Genomic DNA, 24,132 nt, shown 5'->3' with positions numbered 1-24,132 from the left:
GTACTGACAGTAGATTTATTAATTTATAGGAAATCTCTGAGGTATTTTTACTCTTTCTTTATGTCAGTATCTAAGCTCAGTATTTTTGGAGCTGGTAATAATGGTGGCCTTTTCTCTGGGTCTTTCTCACTTATCCCTTGAATACTATATAAATATACTCAGTGAGGGTATAATCTTAAGGGGTTAAGGAAGGATGTTTTGGTGGGATTGGGGGATGAGAGGCAAAGGAAATAAGTTTAAGCAGTGAGATAATTAAAGCAGGCTTTTTCTTAGAGAAGGAGTCCTGTTCCCCTAGTCAGTTGGGCATGGGACAATACAAGATCTGGATCTATAGGTCAAATGTATGCTTTGCTTTAGGTGTGTATTCAGAGTATTGGCTAGCTGTACATAATACCATTTTAACTAATATTATCTTTTCAAACAAAATGTCACTTTATTATAAATGATACTATTAATAGAAATTGAACTGTCAGGAGATAATTTGAGGGATTTAGAGCTAGGCAAAAGGTGATTTTAGGCATTTGGGCATGTAAGTGACAGTAGAACACTGGCTTGAAATATTTAACAGCTAATTGGAAAATGCAGTGGTGGACTGTAGTTAATATTAGGGTATAAATAAGATTGATTTGAATACTTGTCTCTCCGATTTAGAATGCAGAAATTAAAAATAAGATAACATTTGATCTTTGTATTTCAGTCACAGCATATTCACTGTTAAAATATTACAGATTGAAGATTCTGAAATGTCTCGTGTAATTCGAGTCAGTGAGTAAGTTGAAATTCTTTAAATTTAATTATTTGTAATTGTTTTGAAGAACTTTTAAAGCACTTTTTTTTTCTTAATTCAGATTATCTTTATGTGATCTTGCTGGTTCAGAACGAACTATGAAGACACAGAATGAAGGTGAAAGGTTAAGAGAGACTGGGAACATCAACACTTCTTTATTGACTCTGGGAAAGTGTATTAACGTCTTGAAGAATAGTGAAAAGTCAAAGTAAGTGTTTCTGGAAGTGTTATTAGCATATTAAATATTATAATATTTAAACTTTCAACTTTTTTTGTTTTTAGAACGTTCTTTTTTGATTTTTAACCTGCTTCTTAAGTAATGACTGTGTATAGATTGTGATTCAAGTACTTAAGAGATCTTGGATTAAAGACAATGATAGAAATGTCAGTTGATGCCAGTAACTCATCAGGTAAAGTCAGTATTTTCCATGGCAAATCTATACCAATAGACACTGTAAATGAGAAGCTTCTAATGCTGGTTTAGAATCTAAAACCACTTTATTCTTATTAATGCATTGTGTGTGGTTCTAGATGCAATAGATTTTTGCATTAATTACCATTTTAGGCTGAGTAAATAGAAATCAGCCTTCACCATTTCTATTTAGGGTGTTTCATGACATCTCTTATATACTTGCTCTATACTAGGGAACGTAACCCAGTTAAATGTAGTTTTCTTTATATTTTACATAGTGGGTTATTGTTAGTAAGTAGCAGCAGTTAAACAGCCAGGCATGGTGCCTTATACCTGTAATCCCAGCACTTTTGGAGGCCAAGGCAGAAGGATTACTTGAGCCCAGGAGTTCAAGACCAGCCTCATCTCTACTAAAAATAAAAATAAAAAAATTAACTAGATGTGGTGGCAGGCACCCATAATCCCTGCTACCCTGGAGGCAGAGGTGAGAGGATCGCTTGAGCCTAAGAGGTTGAGGCTGCAGTGAGCCATGATTGTGCCACTATACTCCAGTCTGGGCAACCAAGCTAGACCCTGTCTCAAAACAGAAACAAAAACAAAAGCAAACAAAAAAAGATAAAAAGAAAACTGAGAAGGACTATTACATCTGAAACTAATCACTACCCTAAAGTTTAATTTCATGATAGGTGGCTTAATTATTTCTTTGTAAAATGTGTCAGCACCCCGACTTCATGAGATGTTTTTTAACTTACAATGTTTTCTGAAAATTTTTTCCGTAGGTTTCAACAGCATGTGCCTTTCCGGGAAAGTAAACTGACTCACTATTTTCAAAGTTTTTTTAATGGTAAAGGGAAAATATGTATGATTGTCAATATCAGCCAATGTTATTTAGCCTATGATGAAACACTCAATGTATTGAAGTTCTCCGCCATTGCACAAAAAGTAAATATTTTATTAAGCCTCTTATTATTAGAATATTAACAGTTTTTCTTTAAATAAATATTTTGTACTTAATACTGTAAGCCTAGGAAATAGTTCAAAATTAAAAAGGTAAATATTTGACCAAGTAGGAAGACATGAGAAAGGATTGAAAGTTGCCCATGCTAGGATTAAAATGACCTTTAGTAATAAGAGTTAATAATAAGCATCAGTTATAAATTAATGAGTATTTTTGGAATGAATTGTCTGCTCTGCCATTCATCTTGTTCATTTGGTACTTCTGAGTAATTGGAAAACCCTCTGCTAAGATTAATACTGAGAACTTAGCCAGGAAGATAGATTTTTCCTCTAGTTTACATGTGTAAGTAGCTTTTTTCCTATCAGAATGTTCATTAAGGGATGGTGATTCCTGTTTGTATGTTTGTTTGAATAGTTTTCCCTTAACACTTGAGTTTTCATTTGACTTAAATTTATAAAATAATCATTTTCTAGAGGACGGTTCTTGTCTTTCCTGTTTTAAAAGTCACATTGAATATTTTAACAGGTTTGTGTCCCAGACACTTTAAATTCCTCTCAAGAGAAATTATTTGGACCTGTCAAATCTTCTCAAGATGTATCACTAGACAGTAATTCAAATAGTAAAATATTAAATGTAAAAAGAGCCACCATTTCATGGGAAAATAGTCTAGAAGATTTGATGGAAGATGAGGATTTGGTTGAGGAGCTAGAAAACGCTGAAGAAACTCAAAATGTGGAAACTAAACTTATTGATGAAGATCTAGATAAAACATTAGAGGAAACTGAGGCTTTAATTAGCCACGAAGAGAAAAGAGTATGTATTAAGAACTCATACTTCTATGCTTGTCTTCTTATTCTGAAGTTAAGGTTAAATCTTAAGGCTCTCTCTTCGGTTTTTTTCAACAGTATACTGAAGTTTTTGTGTTCAGCTTTATATTTTGAAAAATTTCAGACCTATAGAAAGACTAGTACAATGAATACTCATTTATCCTTCACCTGGATTCTCCAGTTACCATTTTATGAGTATGCGAATACACATCTTTTGGTCTGTACGATTTGAAAATAAGATCCAGACATAATGACACCTTACATCTAAATATTTGAACATATTTTTCTAAGAACATGGGCATTTTCGTCATGATCACAAGACCATGAAATTTTCATACCCAAGAAATTTAACATTGATACACTCATATAACCTCGTATACTGTTTGTATTGAGATTTCTCCAGTGTTCCCAATATGTTCTTTATAGCCACTTTGTTGTCTACAGCCAGAGTTAACACATTGCTTTTGATTATTGTGTTTCTTTAATCATTTCTAATCTAGCACTGACCTTTTTGAAAAGTGGATCCTAGTTTTCTCATAGAATACCTGCAATCTAAATTTGTTTATTTCTTCATGATTTAGGTTTAATACATTGGGAAGCTTTTTATGTAGGTTAAGTTGTAAATTTTCCATTGCATCACACCAAGAGCCACATGATGTCTGATTTTTCCATTCTTAGAGATGCTAAGTTTTGCTCACTTGGTTAAGATAACAGTATTTCAGATCTTTATTGCAAAACCATATTATCTATGGAGTGATACTTACAGACCATGTGAGTATCCTTTCACTAAGTGATTTTATGTATTCCATCAGACTTTTATTTTGCAGTCTCAAGTACAAGTGCTAAAACTATCTACCAAGTACCTATGATCTCATATCTTCAAAAACAGTAATTGTTTGTCATCTTGTTATGATAAATAAATAAGATTTAACAGTTGTTTTTTTAGCCTCTGTCCAATTATAGTATTTATTTATTTATTTATTTTTGAGAAAGCATCTTGCCCTGTTGCCCAGGCTAGAGTGCAATGGCACGATCTCGGCTCACTGCAACCTCTGCCTCCCGGGTTCAAGCGATTCTCCTGCCTCAGCCTCCTGAGTAGCTGGGATTATAGGCTTGCGCAACCATACCCGGTTAAGTTTTTTTTTGTATCTTTAGTAGAGATGGGGTTTCACCATGTTGGCCAGGCTGGTCTTGAACTCCTGACCTTGTGATTGCCCGCCTCGGCCTCCCAAAGTACTGGGATTACAGGCGTGAGCCACCTTACCTGGCCACCTATTCCCCTCTTTAATTGGCCATAACTCCGTGAGTATAGATGGAGTCCTCTTACCAGTGTCCTAGAAACACTAGTAGACCTGTGTTCATGGGTGTGCTTTAATGGTGTTGACATATCATACATCACAGTACTCTTTTTGGATTGCAGAAGTATAGATGATGATGTATTAGGCTAAATACTCTCATTTTAATAATTTGCCTTCATGTCCCTGAAAGTGATTATTGAACATATGTTTGGAAACAAGAATGATAGCTTCAGTTGGAGTACAAGTCCCACTTTATCTGGTCACTATGTGATTAGACCGTGTTACTTGGGCTTCTGTAATGTATTAAATAGTATCTCCTCAGTGACGAAAGGAGCCATTAATAGTCTAGTTTGGCTGGTGTAGTGGCTCACACCTGTAATTCCAGCACTTTGGGAAGCTGAGGTAGGAGGACTGCTTGAGCTCAGGAGTTCAAAACTAGCCTGGGCAACATAGTGAGACCCCATCTCTACAAAAAAGTAAAATTAGCCAGGCATGATGACGCACAGGTGGAGTCCCAGCTACTTGGGAGGCTGCAGTGGGAAGATTGCTTGAGCCCAGGATTTCTAGGCAGCAGTGAGTCATCACTGCACTATTGCACTCTGGCCTGGGTGACGGAGTGAGACCTTGTCTTAAAAACAAAGAAACAAACCAAAAAACCCAGTTTTATTTATTTTCATCTTGAAGTTGAAATTTTTGTAAAATGTTGCTTAGTAAAATTTCTGAAATTACTAGAGAAAAATATTTAATGCTATAGTTTATAATGGATTATATAGTGTAAATGCTTACCATATAAGATTGACTAAATATTTTAAGGAAATTCATCAAAATGTCTAATATTTGACATTTTAAAATCAATATGATCAGGTGTTGGCATGCTTTATTTTTTTCTTCTAGAGACAAAGTCTTGCTCTGTTGCCTAGGCTGGAGTGCAATAGTATAGTTATGGCTCACTGCTGCTTCGAAATCCTGGGCTCAAGTGATCCTCTTGCCTCAGCCTCCTGAGTAACTGGGACCACAGATGCATGCCACCAACCCTAACTGATTTTTAAAAATGTTTTGTAGACATGAGGCCTTGCTCTATTGCCCATTCTGGTCTTGAACCCTTGGGCTCAGGCAATCCTCCTGCCTTGCAAAGCGCTGGGATTACAGATGTAAGTCAATGTGCCCAGCCTTTTATTCACATTTTAATTAAAGGATTGGGACTTTTGAAAACCGTTATAAAATACCTTGATATTAGCATACATATACTTAAATTCATTTAGCTATAATAGCCAGCCTAAATTTTTTCAGTAAAAACTTTATCAGATGCTAACAATGATAAAACCTAATTATTGAAAACTGTTAAACTTCCCTCCAGGCGCGGTGGCTCATGCCTGTAATCCCAGCACTTTGGGAGGCTGAGGCGGGTGGATCATGAGGTCGGGAGATTGAGACCATCCTGGCTAACACGGTGAAACCCCGTCTCTACTAAAAATACGAAAAATTACCCAGGTGTGGTGGCTGGCACCTGTAGTCCCAGCTACTCGGGAGGTTGAAGCAGGAGAATGGCGTGAACCTGGAGGGCGGAGGTTGCAGTGAGCCGAGATCAAGCCACTGCACTCTAGCCTGGGCGACAGAGTGAGACTGCATCTCAAAAAAATAAATAAATAAAATAAACAAACTTCCCAAGGTTTTTCCACATTCATTCTGATGTCTCCTTCAATAGTTACTATTGTTTTACACAGTTAGAAAGCATGTAGTTTAAAATTATTAAAATAGTATTATATATTTATAGTAGAGTGGAAAAGAAAATTTAAATATAAACATCTCTCAAATCTACCACTCATGTTAATGGATTTTTATTATATATTACTGTTTTGTAACCTGGTATTCTTTGTATAAAAATAAATTGTGAAAAGTATGAATTATTAATATAGGTTATCATTATTGATTACAGTAGTTTATGGTAGTACCATAATTAAACCAATCCTTTAACGTTGGTTGAGTTGGGTTCACTTTTTCTTTATTTAAACACAACTACCATCACAAAACAACAACACTGTGATCAGCATTCATACAACCAGAACATGGGGTTATATTATAATTATTTTCATATAAATTCTTGGAGGCAGAGTTTCAAAGTCTGGATATCTATAGAACAATTTTCAAATATAAAGTTGAGAGATTGGAAGATCTGTAGCTTAGAGTTTATTGTTTAATTTGTTGTTGAGTAACTTTAAATAGAAACATTAAAAAGAATATGTAGCTGTTTCCTTAATGCTACAATTTATGTTATGAATGTATAATGGTCATGTTAAGTGTTTTATTTACTGCTTTATTTATATATTGTACATTTTTCATGATTGTGTATGTGTTTCAAAGGCTATAGAATTGCTGTTGACGTCTGGATAGTTATAAAAGCCTAATAAGATAAGTTCATGTAACATCTTTATTTGACAGATTAGTAAGTGGATGTTCTCAGCAACTTCTCTAGTGTATACAATCCTTGGGCTTTGGACTTTGACAGGCCACTTTTAAACTCAACCTTTAGCATTTACCAGAGATCTGATCCTTATGCTTCCCACCTATGAAATATGGATGATACCAAGCTCACAGAAAGTTGTGGATTAAATGAAGCAAATATGGAACTCCCCAGAGTAGTTCTTGATAGATAATAAATGCAATAATTAACTTTACTTATTTTCTTAGTATAGCTAGACAGTGAGACGAGTTACCAAAGGTCTATTTCTAAAATGTGGAAAGGCCAACCTGATTTTTCAGTTAACAAATCTCTGCAAACATATAATTTTTAGTGAGAACATTATCACTATTAAAAAGGACACATAATTATAATTGACTAAATGTAAAGTTTTATTTTTTGAACAGTTGGATGGTATTTCTCTTGGGATATATTTATTCTTTTATAAGAATTTTATCATTTACATGTTATAGAAACTGTTGGACTTAATAGAAGACTTGAAAAAAAAACTGATAAATGAAAAAAAGGAAAAATTAACCTTGGAATTTAAAATTCGAGAAGAAGTTACACAGGAGTTTACTCAATATTGGGCTCAACGGGAAGCTGACTTTAAGTAAGTTGTTTATTTCATGTCCAGGTAAAAACTGAGAATTTTATTTACTTTTTTAGTTTTTTTTTTTTTACTTAATTTACTTTTTATATTAGGTGGCTTCCGAATTCTGATCTCTTTATACAAGCTTGAAAATGGCTGTTACTGGTCTGGCGCAGTGGCTCATGCCTGTAATCCCAGCATTTTGGGAGGCCTAGGCAGGCGGATCACTCAAGGTCAGGAGGTCGAGACCAGCCTGGCCAACATGGTGAAACCTCATGTCTACTAAAAATAGAAAAATTAGCTGGGCGTACTGGCATGTTCCTGAAGTCCCAGCTGTTTAGGAGGCTGAGGCACGAGAATCTCTTGAACCTGGGAGGTGTAGGTTGCAGTGAGCTGAGATTGTGTCACTGCACTCCAGCCTGGGCGACAGAGCGAGACTCTGTCTCAGAGAAGAAAAAAAAGAATATAGCTGTTACTAATCCCATGCATGGTTATTTAAATTTTCTGTTTTTTTAATTTTAATTTTTATTTTTTGAGACAGAGTCTTGCGCTGTCACCCAGGCTGGAATTGAGTGTTGCGATCTTAACTCACTGCATCCTGCACCTCCTGGGTTCTAGCAATTCTTCTGCCTTAGCCTTCCCTGCCTTAGCCTGCTGAGTAGCTGGGATTACAGGTGCACACCACCACACCCAGCTAATTTTTGTGTTTTTAGTAGAGACGGTGTTGTCATGTTGGCCAGGCTGGTTTCAAACTCCTGGCCTGAAGTGATCCACCCGCCTCCGCCTCCCAAATTGCTGGGATTACAGGCGTGAACCACTGTACCTGGACTAAATTTTCTTTTAATCTAGAATATACTTAATCTTAGATGTTTAAAACAAAAACACAAAGTAGTTCCTTTTCTGTTTCTTAATGGGATTAATTTGTATTTTGAAGGGAAACTCTGCTTCAAGAACGAGAGATATTAGAAGAAAATGCTGAACGTCGTTTGGCTATCTTCAAGGATTTGGTTGGTAAATGTGACACTCGAGAAGAACCAGCGAAAGACATTTGTGCCACAAAAGTTGAAACTGAAGTATGTTAATTGAAGTATTTAAAAATATCCAGTGAGATTTTGGTACCAGGGTTTAGTGTACCACATCAGTGATGAGAAACATCAAGATAGTTTAGAATTAAAACAATGGTTTGTGTGTAACTTTATTATAATTAGGCATGTTTTGTCAGGAGTGTAAGGCACCAAGAATTTAAATATAGTGATTGGTTTTGAAAAATTTATACCTCTGTTATATTTATATCTTATTTTGGTATTTCTTGAATCATTGTATTATAGGCAGATAGATTGTTTTTTGAGATTTGTCTTACTTAACATTTTTAAATAAAAAGTATTTTAAAGGTGTAAGAGACCTAAGACGTCATTTACTTGCTGTTCTGATTAAAACAAAAATGTTTATTATAAAAAGGATTGCCCTTGCTGGGCAACTACCATTTCTTACTCTTTTAAAATTTTATTTGTTTGTTTATTTATTTATTATAGTTTTAGAGTTAGGGTCTTGCTCTGTTGCCCAGGCTGATCTTGAATTCCTGGCTTCAAGCAGTCCTGCCCAGCCTCCCAGGTGGCTGAGATTACAGGTGCATGCCACTGTGCTCAGCCTATTCTCTACTTGTAATATAAGAAAAATTATCCTTTTCTGCTGCCTCCACTGAAGCTGAAATTGATCAGTTTTTTGGGAGAGTTGTATTTTTTTTTTTTTATTTAGTTTTTTAATCACTCAGTTCAAGGGCCTGTGACAGTGATGTCCAGACGTCTGCTGTCAAGCAAACCTTATGTATCCTTGACGTGGTTTGGGATTGACTGCGTTGTGAAAATGGAGGTTTGTTTCATGCACTATCCCGACAAAACCTTTTAAGTCCCATTATATAATTGAAACTATACCTGAACTAGGTAATCATAATTGTTCTATAATGACTTGTCACAGTTTATAACATTGTTTTTATGCGAAAACATGCCTCATGGTCCATACAACAGAAAATAATGGAACACAGGTTTTTCATAATTGGAGATGCTTCTATATAATTTATTTTAAAGAATTTCAGGTGGTGAATTTTTTGCTTTTTTAAAAACTGTCTAAATTAGATGGTACCACATGTAAAGGGTGAACCCTGCTGTTAATATTAGGCATGTGGTTTTTGCTATTTTTAGGAAACACGTAATTATGTAGGATTTGAAGATATTATTGATTCTCTTCAAGATAATGTCGCTGATATTAAGAAACAGGCTGAAATTGCTCACTTATATATTGCATCTCTTCCTGACCCCCAGGAAGCTATTGCTTGTTTAGAACTAAAGTTTAATCAAATTAAAGCTGAATTAGCTAAAACCAAAGGAGAATTAATCAAAACCAAAGAAGAGTTAAAAAAGAGAGAAAATGGTAAGTGGATAAATTTTACTTTTATTTAGGTATTGTAAACACATAAAAAGTACTCTTGGTAAGTATAAGAGATTTATGTAGCTCATTTACCATAGTGACCAGAAAATTCTTTCATCTAGGTAACATATTTTAATATTTTACCATTTGTATAACTTTGTAGTAATTTACTACCAAAAATATTTTTTGACTTTTATTTTAGACCAATATGATTAGAAAATGAGCTTCTCAACAAAAAAAAATCAAAACAAGTGTTAACTTCATGAGTAAAGCTGTACATTTTGTTACATATTCTTTTTTTTTTTTTTTATGACAGCGTCTCGCTCTGCCACCAAGGCTGGAGTGCAGTAGTGGCATCACAGCTCACTGCAGCCTTCTACTCATGGGCTCAATTACTCCTCCTGCCTCAGCTTCCTGAATACTTGGGACCACAAGTGTGCACTACCACAGCGGCTGCATTTTTTTTTTTCTTTTTTGTAGAGATGGGATCTTGCTATGCTGCCCAGTTTGGTCTTGAACTCCTAGGCTCAAGTGATCCTCCCTGCCTCGGCCTCCCAAAGTGCTGGGATTACAGGCATGAGCCATGCTGTGCCTGGCCTTGTTCTATATTCTTTATGAATTCTTGTAGTATAGAAGATTCACTCTTGGGATAGAGTGACTACTGTGGAGTGGTTTAAAGTAGTTTGTTACTTTGATGCTTCATTCTAACTAGGAGAGCATTTTCTTTTTCTTTCTTCCCTGCCCTTTTTTTTTTTTTTTTTTTAAAAAGTCAGGGTCTCACTCTGTCACCCAGGCTGGTGCGCAGAGGCATGATCATGGCTCACTGCAGTTTTCTACCTCCTGGGCTCAAGTGATTCTTCCACCTCAGTCTCCTGAGTAGCTTGGACTACAGAGATGTGCCACCATGCTGAGGGCATTTTATATACATAAATAGAATTGTTTGTAATATCTGCATTTTAAGAATTATTTGTAATAACTGCTCTGCCCTTTTGTGTGTGAAACAAGATGGGTAGAAAGTAACACGTAAGTGGTGCCTTTGCATTATGAAATGCACTAAAAAAGCGCTAGCTCCGTTTCTTTTCATTCAGCATATGCCACCTATTTTTATCCTGAGTTTTAGAAGTGGCTTTTTCTGAAACATTACCCTGTTGTGGTTGAATTAGCAGATTTTTTTTTTAATGAGTAGGGTGTGCTTCTAGTGCTATCAAAATCCTTTTTATTGAATGTAACAGTAAAGTGTCACTAGAGCAGCATATGTTTCATAGTTATTCAGTGATACATATTTTTAGATGCTTAGATATTTATTTTCAATGTTCTTTATTTTTTCAGAATCAGATTCATTGATTCAAGAGCTTGAGACATCTAATAAGGTAATGCTTTAAGTTTTATTTTGTCTTGATAAGGTATTTAATTAACAAAGTTGTATGAATGATGACTAGATGTGTTTATTTTAAAAAATAAACAGTAATATAGTCTCTTGGTATGCATGGGGGATTGGTTTTATTCTGTTATTTTTTCTGTTCTTCTCTGGCTTGAGTCTTCTTATTTCAGCTTATATTTATCCTTTCAAAAAGCTGAATATTTTAAAATATGATCAGATATAAATAATTCAAGATCTTGGTATCTAATATCCAGTATTGAAAGATCAAAAATGTACTTAGAAGACGTTACACCTACTGTTTATACAATTCCTATCCTTGTATTTTTTCTACTTAAGAAAATAGTAGACACTAGTTGTACCAATTACATTAAGCTATATAAATAGAAAATAAAAAATTTCCCATAATATTCTTCCTAAATTTAAAACAAAACCAAACCAACTTGTTTGGAAGCTCTTTAGACTGTTACTTTATATATGTATTTACAGAACACTTACCATTTAGCAGATACTCTTTTAAGTGCTTTTTATTAACTCATTTAAATGTTAGAGCAACTTTATGATGTAACTTGCCCAGGGTGACATAGTTTTTTTAGTTTTATTTATTTATTGTTTTTGAGATGGGAGTCTGGCTCTGTTGCCCAGGCTGGAGTGCAGTGGTGTGGCTCACTGCAGCCTACGTTTCCTGGGTTCAAGTGATTCTCCTGCCTCAGCCTCCCAAGTAGCTGGGGTTACAGGTGGCTACCACCCTGGCTGATTTTTGTATTTTTTAGTGGAGATGGGGTTTCACCATGTTGGCCAGGCTGGTCTCAAACTCCTGACTTCAGGTAATCTGCCCACCAGGTAATTTGGCCTCCCAAAGTGCTGGGATTACAGGCATGAGCCACTGTGCCTGGTCCAGAGTGACATATTAAAGGGGATAGCAGCTAGGATTTGAGCCCAGGCAGTCTGGCTCCAGATTCCTCTTATATGCTATATAGCCTCTTTTTACTGTGTGTGTGTGTGTGTGTGTGTGTGTGTGTGTGTGTGTCTATATATGTAATTTTTTTAAAGGCAAAAATAAGATCATGCTGTGCACAGTGTGTTGCCACTGATTAGCTTTATTTACCTTTAAAATTTGAAGGAATTATAAAACTTTGCATTATTAATCATGTTTGCATTCTAGTTATCCCAAAGTATATTCACGAAACATTGCTTTTTCTTCTTTCCAAAGAAAATAATTACACAGAATCAAAGAATTAAAGAATTGATAAATATAATTGATCAAAAAGAAGATACTATCAACGAATTTCAGAACCTAAAGTCTCACATGGAAAACACATTTAAATGCAATGTAAGAATTTAACTTTGTGTTATATTAATAAATTAGATAAACAAGCATATGTTTTGGTTGAAAGGAAATAATTTAGCTTATGCAGCTAAGACTAATTTACTGAGAATGTTGAATTGCTTATGCGACATTGAACTCAATTTACTATTTTCCAAATCTGAATTTTTGAGAACTTAGACGAGGGTGTTTGACTTCTTTGAACATACTTTTCCACAAGATATGCTGGCAGCACTTTGCATGTAAAAAGGAGAAGAATATGTAGCCTTTGGACGTTTAAGCCTCAGCTAGTTGGAAGGGGAGCTTTCAGGAGAAAGGAATTTAGGTGTACTTAGAAAACCAGATTATAATGTTTCAGGGAACTATAACATGAAATTCAGTAAAATTAGGTCTTTCCTTAGAAGCTTGTTTTTATTATATGTATTGTTGCTATTGTTTATATGCTTAATAGCAAGGATATTTTTTCTAAAAAGTTATACACTGTGACATGTAAAGACTTAAAGGATTTTTTGTCTTTCATACAAATTTAGATAATTTCATACTCAGTTCAGCTTAGAATGATCAGCTTGTCATTTAATCCATGTCTTTTAAAATGGCTTTTGGTTTTCTTTTTTGGGGGTAAGCTCCTTCAAATTTTTCTTTTATTTAGAAATGGTAAAATATATGGTAATGTAGTAAGCTGAGTAAACTTAGAGCCAAACATCTTGCTTTGTTGAAAGGTGCTTTTTTATGTCTTTTCTATGACCAGAAGAAGCAGGCGTGGTATCTTATAAAAAGTGACTGTTGAGTTTCCTTTGTATCTCGATAGTCAAACTCTAATACCCACCAACATTCCCTGAATCATCTGAACTTTAGATGGGCTTTTGATACCACAGGGGTAAATGTGGAGCATTCTAGAAGAGCACTCTGTCTAATCTCCTATAGTAGGCCTTTCTTTTGGTATTTATTAGATACGTTATTCATTCTCTGGCTTTTCTGTACCTGAACTGGGAGAAATATCCTAATATTTAATATGTTAATAATTAACTATTTAGTAAATAATTAGTATTTAATAAGGTGGAGGAGCAAGAAACACTTGTGGAGTGTCCAACATGTGCCGGATACTATGCTAGATTATTGGAATTTTACAGATTAATAAAATCTACTACCCTAACAATCCCCCAATAAGAAAAAAAAACATAAATATAATACAATGTGCAGTTGTAGTCAATGTGTGAAGCTGAAAGTGGGTGGGGAGTTAGGAATACTTTGTGGAGATGAAAATGATTAAGTTGAGCCTTAAAGGGTGAGTAAAATTTAGCCTTTTGAAGGTAGAGGAAGGGGACAGTGGTAGTCATGAGACAAGAAGATACATTGGCCTTCTGTGTACCAGAATCAGAGTGCACAAAGTCGTGGAAATGAGAAATCTTTCAGTGAGTGCAGGAAAATACAAACAATTTGTTTAGGAAGAAAGTTTGAAGCAAGGAGAGGTGAGAAATGAGGCTAGGAGTAGTAAAATAGGATAAGATGAAAGACCTTGAATACTGCACTAAAGAGTTTGGGAAATCAGTGGGGGAGTCCTTTTCACCAGAGGAATAGCAAAGAGGAGTTTTTCATTTGAGTAGATATTTTTGGAAACTTGGAAGATAGGATTGAGATGGAATTAGACTACAGGCAGAGAGACCAGATAGCTACCTCTTGGAAGAGTTCAGCTAATAGTTGATGAGGACTTCGATTTACGGTAGTAGTAGTAGTAGAGATTAAGGAAGAGGAAATTGATTTGTGAAGTAAGGGAATGTAAAACTTGTGAGACTTGTGGCAGTAAATTAATTGCTGGGCCTCCTGGCTCTCGGAACTTTTATTTGGTTAGTCATCACGTGCTTTTTGCTCTCATTTCTTGATCTGGATTTTAAGTCTGTTCTTTGATTTGGCAAATAAAAACAAAAAAAGTCAGAGACAGATCATTTCTGGCGACTACAACTTCAAAGAAAATAGTTGGAAATTTCACATGGGATTATATTTATTGCTGTAGTATGTTTGCATACCATAATATATTAGCAATGTTTAAGGAAGTGATAGTAAAAAAATCAATATTTGTAAATTAGTTAGTCCTTGCTTGTAAATAAACGTTATAGATTCTAGACCTTGTTTTATCAACTAACTTAATACAGTGTGCTAAATTTAAATTGTTCACTTAAATACATAAAAATATGCAAAGTAGTTTGGAACTTACCTAATTGTGTTGATTAACAGTTGATCTAGGTCACTGTTCCACATCTTGTCTTGAGAGCAAACTCTTTCCAATAATGAAAAAATTTAGTTTGAATTCTTTGCTTTTTCTACCCAAGCATACCCTGGGAGCAGAAAACCCTCCTTTCAATAACTATGACTTCTGAAGGATAGATTTTTGGTGAGGATTGTATATTTTGAAGCGGGGAAAAATGATGGGATCATTCTGGTAGGTACTAAGGATTGGGGAAGGAACAACTTAGACTTGTTATGGAGCTGTGTCAGAGGTGTGATCTGCCTGTCCCATGATTTTGTCATTTATCAGTGACACTAAGGGACTAATTGTGAGAAAGCATGGAGATTGTTCTTTATGACATCCTTTGGTTAGAGATGCTAGAAAAACTTTGCCTTTTTTCTTAAATAACCCATTACTTTATGACTTTAAAAGGTTATTTTTATCTGTATCTCCTGCTAATACAATGTTTGCTGATTAAGCGGCACTCTATCATACACTTTGTTTTTTCAAATTGATTGCTACAAGTTTCTGCCTTTACCGTACATTTGATTACTCTATAGACTTGCACTTAAATGCTGAGTTTTACCCTTCTTCTAAATTCATATTATACCCTTTTTTCCGGGCATTCCCCCCCTCCCTCAGATACCCCCCTTTCTTTCTTTTTAGAGGTAGGGTCTCATCACTCTGTTGCCCAGGCTGAAGTGCAGTGACGTGACCATGGCTCACTGCAGCCTTGAACTCCTGGGCTCAAGAGATCCCGTTGCCTTAGCCTTCCGAGTAGCTGGGACTGCAGGCATGGGCCACAGCACCTGGAATTTCAATTTTTTATAGAGACGGGTTCTCACTGTGTTGCCCAGGCTGGTCTCAAACTCCTGGGCTTGAGTAATCCTCTGGCCTCAGCCTCCCAAAGTGCTGGGATTACAGGCACCAGCCCCTGTGCTTGGTTGCTGCTAGCCTTTTTAAGGGAGGCAGTCTGCCTTAAAAAAAAAAAAAAGTCTAAATGACGGATCTAGAAGCTCAGTTTCAAAGCTGTCTGTAGGCTGTATATCTTTGAATATATATCGACTTAAAGCTAAGGGCAAAACTATTTTTCTAGGAGTTAATGTTTAAGACAATACTAATCTTTGAGAGGCTTTGGCTACAAAACAAAATAAATAGTTGAGTCTCATATTTTTCTTTTCAAAGCACATTTCTGATGTGACTTCAGAGATTTATCTCCTTAAGATTCTCCAGTTATCCCTAAATGTTACTTATTTGCTAGAGCCATCAGTTATTTTAGGACGAAACTTAAGAAATAACTTAGAAAATGTCTCAACAAATTTGAAAATAAAATTTTTGTGGTACACTATTGAAAGTAATTTATGTGATTTGTACATTTTTTGTAGCTTTCTATATGTGAATTATTTTAAACTTATTTTGCTTTAGGACAAGGCTGATACATCATCTTTAATAATAAACAATAAATTGATTTGTAATGAAACAGTTGAAGTGCCTGAGGACAGCAAAACTAAAATTTGTTCAGAAAGAAAAAGAGTAAATGAAAATGAACTTCAGCAAGATGAACCACCAGCAAAGAAAGGTACTACTTCAGCTGCCAGCAGCAGGCGTTTAAGAAAGCTAATTTCTAAACCAGTAAATAGAACAAGGCAAACAGAGGGGCATTCACTTGTCTAAGGAAAAATCTTGAGAAAATCTAAATGTCATGAATTTTTATTCTGGAAAGTTATAAACTATCTAGGGATGGGCATAGTTAAAGCTTTTACCTTAATAAATATGCTTTTAGAAATTGTGCTTTTATTATTTCTTTCGCATGTCTGTAATAATTTCTGTGCTTATAATAGTTAAAACTCATTACTTTGATTTTATAAATATAGTATTTTCTGCCTAAATCCCAGCACATTATTTTGTTTTCTTTGTTTGCATTCTTTATCCATTTGGAGAAAAGGATTTTTTACAGTAAGACTTTGAGCTAAATATTACTAATAATAAATGTATTCAAGCTGTATTTGTGATACCAGGAGACAGTCTGATGAAAGATAATACATGTTGAAGATTATTTTTTAAAAAATCTTTACGAGTAAGTGGGCAAGTTTGTTGTAAATATAAAGAAGGGCAAACGTTTGAATTTTAGAGGAGGTAGACTCTAGAATAAACTGAAAATCTTGAGGAAATAAATAGGAAAATGTAAACTGCAAACATAAGAAAAGCTTCAAAAATAAACTCAGCAGCTTTTAAGAAAATACAGCAGGCATAATGCCTTATTTTACCCCTTCCTTTTTGAGGCTGGAGAGTGTAAATTATAGGTAATAAAACCTTGTCCACTGAGCTTTTAAAATTAATCTATATAGAAGAAAAGAGATCTTGGAATCCTGTAATGAAATTGCACAATTACAGCTTCCCAAGAGCATTTAGACAATTGAAACAAAAAAGAACATGCATTGCATTTGAAAAATGAAGACTTACAAATAAAGGTTGTTTTTTATATATACAGTATCGAAGGTAAAACTAGATAAATTCTAGATGGGACAGGGAGGTAAGATTCCCATATTATACAGTGATTCTTGGGTGGGGGCATATTCTCACTGGGGGAAATCAGTATCTTGAGAGAGCTAGGGGATTTTAATTTATCAAAAGGGGTCATAGGCCAGGCATGGTGGCTCATGCCTGTAATCCTAGCACTTTGGGAGGCCAAGGTGGGTGGATCACCTGAGGTCAGGAGTTCGAGACCAGCCTGACCAACATGATGAAACCCCATCCTACTAAAATTACAAAAAATTAGCCTGGTGTGGTGGTGCATGCCTGTAATCCCAGCTACTTGGGAAACTGAGGCAGGAGAATTACTTGAATCTGGGAGGTGAAGATTGCAGTGAGCCGAGATTGTGCCATCGCACTCCAGCCGGGGCAACAAGAGTGAAACTGTCTATAAAAAAGAAAGTGGTGGTGGGGGATCATGGTATTTAAAAACCTTGAGAACAAACAATCACATAAGTTTTTTCTTCTCCACATTATGGTAGTACCTGAGGGACCTTTCATAAATTCTTTGGCTTTTCCTTTATTTTGCTCATAACTTCAGCTGTGATTAGTATATACAGAAATAGAAACTCATTTGTATATGGCATGGCAGATTTTAATTTAACGAGCTTTGTAATCTCAAAAGTGCTGCCTTCTTCATTGAACAGATTCATTACATGTGCATCCCATGGGCTACTATCATCTCACAACTAGGATGCACAAGACCCTGTGAGAGGCAGGCTAAAACTTAGGGGTTTGAATCTCGTAACTACAAGAGGTTTGACGTTTGGCTCTTAAGGAACAATTACATGCAGCAGTGCTATCAGTTAAGGGCTTTGTAATGTAACAAACTGATATGTTAAGATCCCAAAGGTATTACAGAAGTCACTGTCAACTTCTAGAAATTTTCAAAAATAATACCCCAGAACACTAATTCTCAAAATGTTGCATGTAAAATACATCCCAGACTTACCAAATCACTATCTTTGGTATTTGGTGCCAGGAATCTGCATTTTAATAAGGTCCCTGGATAATTCCTTCCAATAAAACTAGAAAATCACTCTTGTGTAAATAAATGTTTTTCAGTGTTTAAAGAGAGAACATTAAAATTTTAAACATAAAAGTTACCATAAAGTAACAAAATTAATGTAACTGGAATATGTCAGATTCATGAATTTACATATATCTAGAAGCAGAATAAATTACTATTGGAAAAATCATAAAGATTATTTGTTTTCTATGCCATGATATGTCTTAGAGATAGAAAAGAAGAACATATGTGGTATAGTTAAGTTTCAAAAATATTACATTTAGGAATATTATTTTATTTAGGTTTATTGTTTGTGATGAGTGAGATATAGGGAGTCTGCCATCAAGGAGCTTAAAATCTAGTAGATGAGAGAGACAAACATTTCAATAAAATATAAAGAGCTGAAATGCATAGGATAATATTCGGGACTCATTAAAAATAAAACTGTACAATATACTTTTTAGAGTCAATTAGATACCAATGGAAAGTAGTAGGTTTCTTTTTTTTGAGACAGAGTCTTCCTCTGTCACCAGGCTGGAGTGCAGTGGCATGATCTTGGCTCACTGTAACCTCCGCCTCCTGGGTTCAAGCCATTCTCCTGGCTCAGCCTCCCGAGTAGCTGGAATTACAGGCACCACCACCACACCCGTCTAATTTTTTTGTATTTTTAGTAGAGACAGGGTTTCACCATGTTGGCCAGGATGGTCTCGATCTCCTGAGCTCGTGATCCACCCGCCTCTGCCTTCCAAAGTGCTGGGATTACAGGCGTGAGCCACTGCGCCCGGCTGGAAAGTAGTAGGTTTCTTAACTAGAAGGATTTCAAGCCAAACCTACCTTATAATTGTCTTCTGCTCTTATAGATTAGTAACCCTTGTACTTCATATTAAATCTGGGATCATTAAACATGAAGAATTTGATTCTTACATACTTAGTAAGGATATCACATAAAAATACAGGTTAATTAAACAAAAATGGTCAGTGAGGGAGTGAATGGCAGTCAGAAGAACATATGGAATTGATTGTGTGTTAGAGCAATGTCGTGTAGAAAATTCACATAAAAATTGTACCAGAACAATGTTGTAAAGTCCACTTGTAAACATAAACATCAAACCATGAAGTATAACAAAACAGGAAAAAATTTCTAAAAACGAAGAGTCAGATTCTGGCCTGTTCTGAAGTAAGGTTTGGAGGATCTTAGATAGTCATCTGACCCTTAATGGAAATTGTATGAAATATAAAAAGATATGTAGATACAAATTTATATATCTAGAAGATTGTTAATTATATTTCAAGATTTAATCATGGAGTCTGAGGAAAGTTTAAAAGAATGGTATTTATACTGAGCACTTACATGGGGCGAGTTTATTTGTCAGAGTGAACTTATGAATTAAATTGTAGCTAATAGTCTATCTGTTCTGGGTATAACTTGATCTGTACTGATTATAATGGTTAAAGTTCTTACATGTATACAACATTTACATAGTCATTTAACTTACATTATGTATTAACTCATTTTAATCTCTTAGCGTTATTCTGTAGAGTAAGTTGGGCAGGTAAGGATATCCTTATTCTAGCAATATACATATTAAGCCTGAAAAAGGCAAAATTTTATGCATTTTCAATTAGTTGAATCCTTCTGTACAGATTTTCAGATTCTATTAATAATTAAATCTATCCAATGCACAGTGTCATAAACTCATTTGTCATCTTGATCTTCACAACTTTGAGATAGGTGGTATTATTTGTATATCACATTTGAAGAAACAGTCGTAGTATGAAGCAGTTTATTGATGGTTACAGCTAGTAAGGCTGTATTATATGAATTCCCAAAGTTTTACCATTTCCCTTCTAATTTTAGCTGTGAAAATTTAAGATACTCCATTTGCCTATCGCTAATATAGTAAAAGCCACAATATAATTGTAGTTTAAAACTGTTCTTTAGGATATGGAGTGTCTGCCTAGGGTTTCTCGTCATCTCCTCCTCTCTGTCCCATATTGAAATGATAATAAAGATTTGTGGTACAAAACATAAATAATACTGAAAGTTAGAAATAGCTGGTAATGCTACTCAGAGATAGGTAGCTGCCATCATTTTGGTGTACTTCCTTTGCTAACTCTGTACTACCTTGTGAAATAATAATTTTTACGTAAATGGGCTCATACCACACGTTTTGTAACCTGTTTTTTCTTTTTTTCTCAACAGCTTATTTTTTTTTTTATTAGAAGTTTACTTTTACATGTTTTGTATGTTTGAATATTGGCTTATGTGGTGACTTTTTGGTTTTATTAAGGTTTGCCAGATTAATAACAATTTTCTTATTTTTAAAGGATCTATCCATGTTAGTTCAGCTATCACTGAAGACCAAAAGAAAAGTGAAGAAGTGCGACCGAACATTGCAGAAAATGAAGACATTAGAGTTTTACAAGAAAATAATGAAGGACTGAAAGCACTTTTACTCACTATTGAGAATGAACTTAAAAATGAAAAGGAAGAAAAAGCAGAATTAAATAAACAAATTGTTCGTTTTCAGCAGGAACTTTCTCTTTCTGAAAAAAAGAATTTAACTTTAGGTAAAGAGGTCCAACAAATTCAGTCAAATTATGACATTACAATTGCTGAATTACATGTGCAGAAAAGTAAAAATCAAGAACAGGAGGAGAAGATCATGAAATTGTCAAATGAGATAGAAACTGCTACAAGAAGCATTACAAATAATGTTTCACAAATAAAGTTAATGCACATGAAAATAGACGAACTACGTACTCTTGATTCAGTTTCTCAGATTTCAAACATAGATTTGCTCAATCTCAGGGATCTGTCAAATGGTTCTGAGGAGGATAATTTGCCAAATACGCAGTTATACCTTTTAGGTAATGATTATTTGGTAAGTAAGCAAGTTAAAGAATATCGAATTCAAGAACCCAATAGGGAAAGTTCTTTCCACTCTAGTATTGAAGCTATTTGGGAAGAATGTAAAGAGATTGTGAAGGCCTCCTCCAAAAAAAGTCATCAGATTGAGGAACTGGAACAACAAATTGAAAAATTGCAGACAGAAGTAAAAGGCTATAAGGATGAAAACAATAGACTAAAAGTAGAGGAGAAGGAGCATAAAAACCAAGATGACCTACTAAAAGAAAAAGAAACTCTTATACAGCAGCTGAAAGAAGAATTGCAAGAAAAAAATGCTACTCTTGATGTACAAATACAGCATGTAGTCGAAGGAAAGAGAGCACTTTCAGAACTTACACAAGGTGTTACTTGCTATAAGGCAAAAATAAAGGAACTTGAAACAATTTTAGAGACTCAGAAAGTTGAACGTAGTCATTCAGCCAAGTTAGAACAAGACATTTTGGAAAAGGAATCTATCATCTTAAAGCTAGAAAGAAATTTGAAGGAATTTCAAGCACATCTTCAGGATTCTATCAAAAACACCAAAGATTTAAGTGTAAAGGAAGTCAAGCTGAAAGAAGAAATCACACAATTAACAAATAATTTGCAAGATATGAAGCATTTACTTCAATTAAAAGAAGAAGAAAAAGAAACCAACAGGCAAGAAACAGAAAAGTAAGCTAAATGTTATTCAAAATACTTTAAAATACACAAAGCATTCATTTTGCTATGCAGCTTTAAAAAAATTAGATAGTCATACTTAATCTGGTAAAGCATAGCATATATGATGAGTGAAGAACTTGAACTTCATCCATATAAACCTTTGGACCATAGGTTATATGAAAAAGATCAGCTTATAAAAATCATATAAAATCTTTTCTGAAGAACTCATTCATAGTTTGGATATTCCAAATTTGTGAAAAGACATAGTTTTGTAAAGATTGTTACCATTTCACATGTATGGTCCTAAGCAGTTAATGATGCATTACCATAGAAAAGTGGTTTATGTTTTTTAGATTGAAAGAGGAACTCTCTGCAAGCTCTGCTCGTACCCAGAATCTGAAAGCAGATCTTCAGAGGAAGGAAGAAGATTATGCTGACCTGAAAGAGAAACTGAATGATGCCAAAAAGCAGATTGAGCAAGTACAGAAAGAGGTAGGTTATTTGAAAAGTTATGTGGCCAGTTTATGATAAAGATTGTTTTCCTTATATATCAAACTTAGACATTAATCTTAGGATTGAATAGAACATTTATCCACTTTATAATTTTTCTTAAAATTACAAGAACAGTTACTTCACGAGAGAAAATTTAGCTGATTTAAACAAGCTGAAGAATGTACAACATTAAGAGACATATGTGCCTTATGAAAGATTAGTCCTTTTCTTCTTTAAGAATTGCTAAATGTAAGTCCTTACAAAAAAGTGGAAAGCAGCTTGTTTACAGATAGTACTTAGGAGAATGTGCGGTATGATTTTTTAGTTTTTATTTTAACTTAATTTTTAAATAGGGAATGCAATCACATTATTCCAAATTTGAAATATAATAGGTGTATACAATGAGAAAGAAATACTTCCCACTCCTTTGAGCTGTCAAGTTTACCTTCACAGCATCAAATGTTACCAATTTCTTTCTTTTTCTGCACTTCTCCCTCCTTCCCTTTTTCTTTTATGACCAGTTCATTTTCTATTGTACTTAGACCTTCTCTAAAGATTGGAGCACTTTTTTTTTTTTTTTTTTTTTACTTTGAGGTAGTTACCAAAGAATACTTAAATGTGTAAGGGCTGACAAATATCAATACAACAAATGCTGTTTCTACCACTGTAAAAGTGACTACTGAATGTTGTGTTCATCTAAACTTTAAAATATATAATTTAAATATATTTTTTAATCTCTAAACAGTATTTTCTTCTCAGACTTTTATTTTTTACATCATATTTCTGAGATTGATTTTGTACAGTCGTAATTAATCATTTTCACCTCTGTATAGTATTCTGTTGTGTGACTTAGCGCAATTTATTTAGTCTCTTGTTGATGACCATTTAGATTGTTTATTAATAATTTTTTGCCCATAGCAATAATGCAAATATCTTCTATATGCTCTTGGTACACATATGCAAAAGTTTATATACCAAATGGGGAATTACTGGGTCAGAGGATTTGAAGGGTTATCTCATGGTAGTTTTAATTTGCATTCTTTTGATTGCTAATGAAGTACAGCTTCTATTCATATTTTTATTTGCTATTTGTCTATCCCAGTTTCTGCTCTGTTGAAGTCATTTGTTCATTTTAATTGTGCTTTTTTTTTAAAAAAAAAAAGTATGTAGTTTTTATTTTGCATTTATTATTATTATTTTTTAATTTACTGGTTTATTATAAAGGATACAACTCAAGAACAGACAAATAGAAGGGATACACAGGACAAGTTAAGGGGGACGGAGCGTGGTGCAGAGCTTCTGTGCCCTCTCTGGGTGTACCACCCTCCTAAGACCTCAGTGTGCTCACCAAGTGGGACACTCTCTGAACCTCACTGTATAATAATTTTCATGACTCAATCTCCAATCCTCCTCTCTTCCACAGAGTTTGGTGGGTGGGACTGAAATTTCCAACTCTAATCATTTTTGGTCTTTTGGTGAGTAGCCCTACCCTTAAGCTATTTCAAAGGAGCCTCCACTCAAAGTAATTTCATTAGCATAAATTCAGGTGTGATTAAAAGGGGGCTCTTTTTTCTAAGTTTATTTATTTTGTTTTGGGACAGGGTCTTACTCTGTCACCCAATCTGGAGTGCAGTAGTGTGATCATAGCTCACTGTAACTTTGAACTCCTGGGCTCAAGTGATCCTTCCATCTCATCCTCCCTAGTAGCTGGGACTACAGGTGTGCCACCATGCCCTAGTTACTTTTAAATTTATTGTATTGTTAAAGTCTTTTTTATTGCTACTTGTAGAGGTATCTCTTTTCAAGTAATGTTTTATTGTATAGATAGCAGTCCCCAGCCTTTTTGGTACCAACGATCGGT

The 24,132-nt window shown here is 34.7% G+C and overlaps 1 protein-coding gene across 4 annotated transcripts in view; it reads left to right on the top strand.

Annotated features, from left to right (window-relative positions):
- The window catches only part of KIF20B (kinesin family member 20B), a 68,830-nt gene that overhangs the window by 15,136 nt on the left and 29,562 nt on the right, over positions 1-24,132 (top strand). For 3 of the 4 annotated variants that reach the window (XM_058436225.1, XM_058436224.1, XM_032137078.2), the window contains exons 10-21: positions 698-769; positions 849-995; positions 1,979-2,141; positions 2,683-2,970; positions 7,214-7,353; positions 8,267-8,405; positions 9,531-9,759; positions 11,086-11,126; positions 12,348-12,467; positions 16,111-16,264; positions 20,555-21,791; positions 22,133-22,271. In XM_058436225.1, the coding sequence (XP_058292208.1) occupies positions 698-769; positions 849-995; positions 1,979-2,141; positions 2,683-2,970; positions 7,214-7,353; positions 8,267-8,405; positions 9,531-9,759; positions 11,086-11,126; positions 12,348-12,467; positions 16,111-16,264; positions 20,555-21,791; positions 22,133-22,271 (2,869 nt within the window). The remainder of the gene's footprint in view (positions 1-697; positions 770-848; positions 996-1,978; positions 2,142-2,682; positions 2,971-7,213; positions 7,354-8,266; positions 8,406-9,530; positions 9,760-11,085; positions 11,127-12,347; positions 12,468-16,110; positions 16,265-20,554; positions 21,792-22,132; positions 22,272-24,132) is intronic. The other variant, XM_032137093.2, reaches the window with a different exon arrangement.

The sequence above is a fragment of the Hylobates moloch genome, unplaced genomic scaffold, assembly GCF_009828535.3.
Source record: "Hylobates moloch isolate HMO894 unplaced genomic scaffold, HMol_V3 SCAFFOLD_3, whole genome shotgun sequence".
Classification (NCBI taxonomy): Eukaryota; Metazoa; Chordata; class Mammalia; order Primates; family Hylobatidae; genus Hylobates; species Hylobates moloch.
Note: the sequence above shows the minus strand (reverse complement) of the source record. Positions and strands in the feature narration are given on the sequence as shown.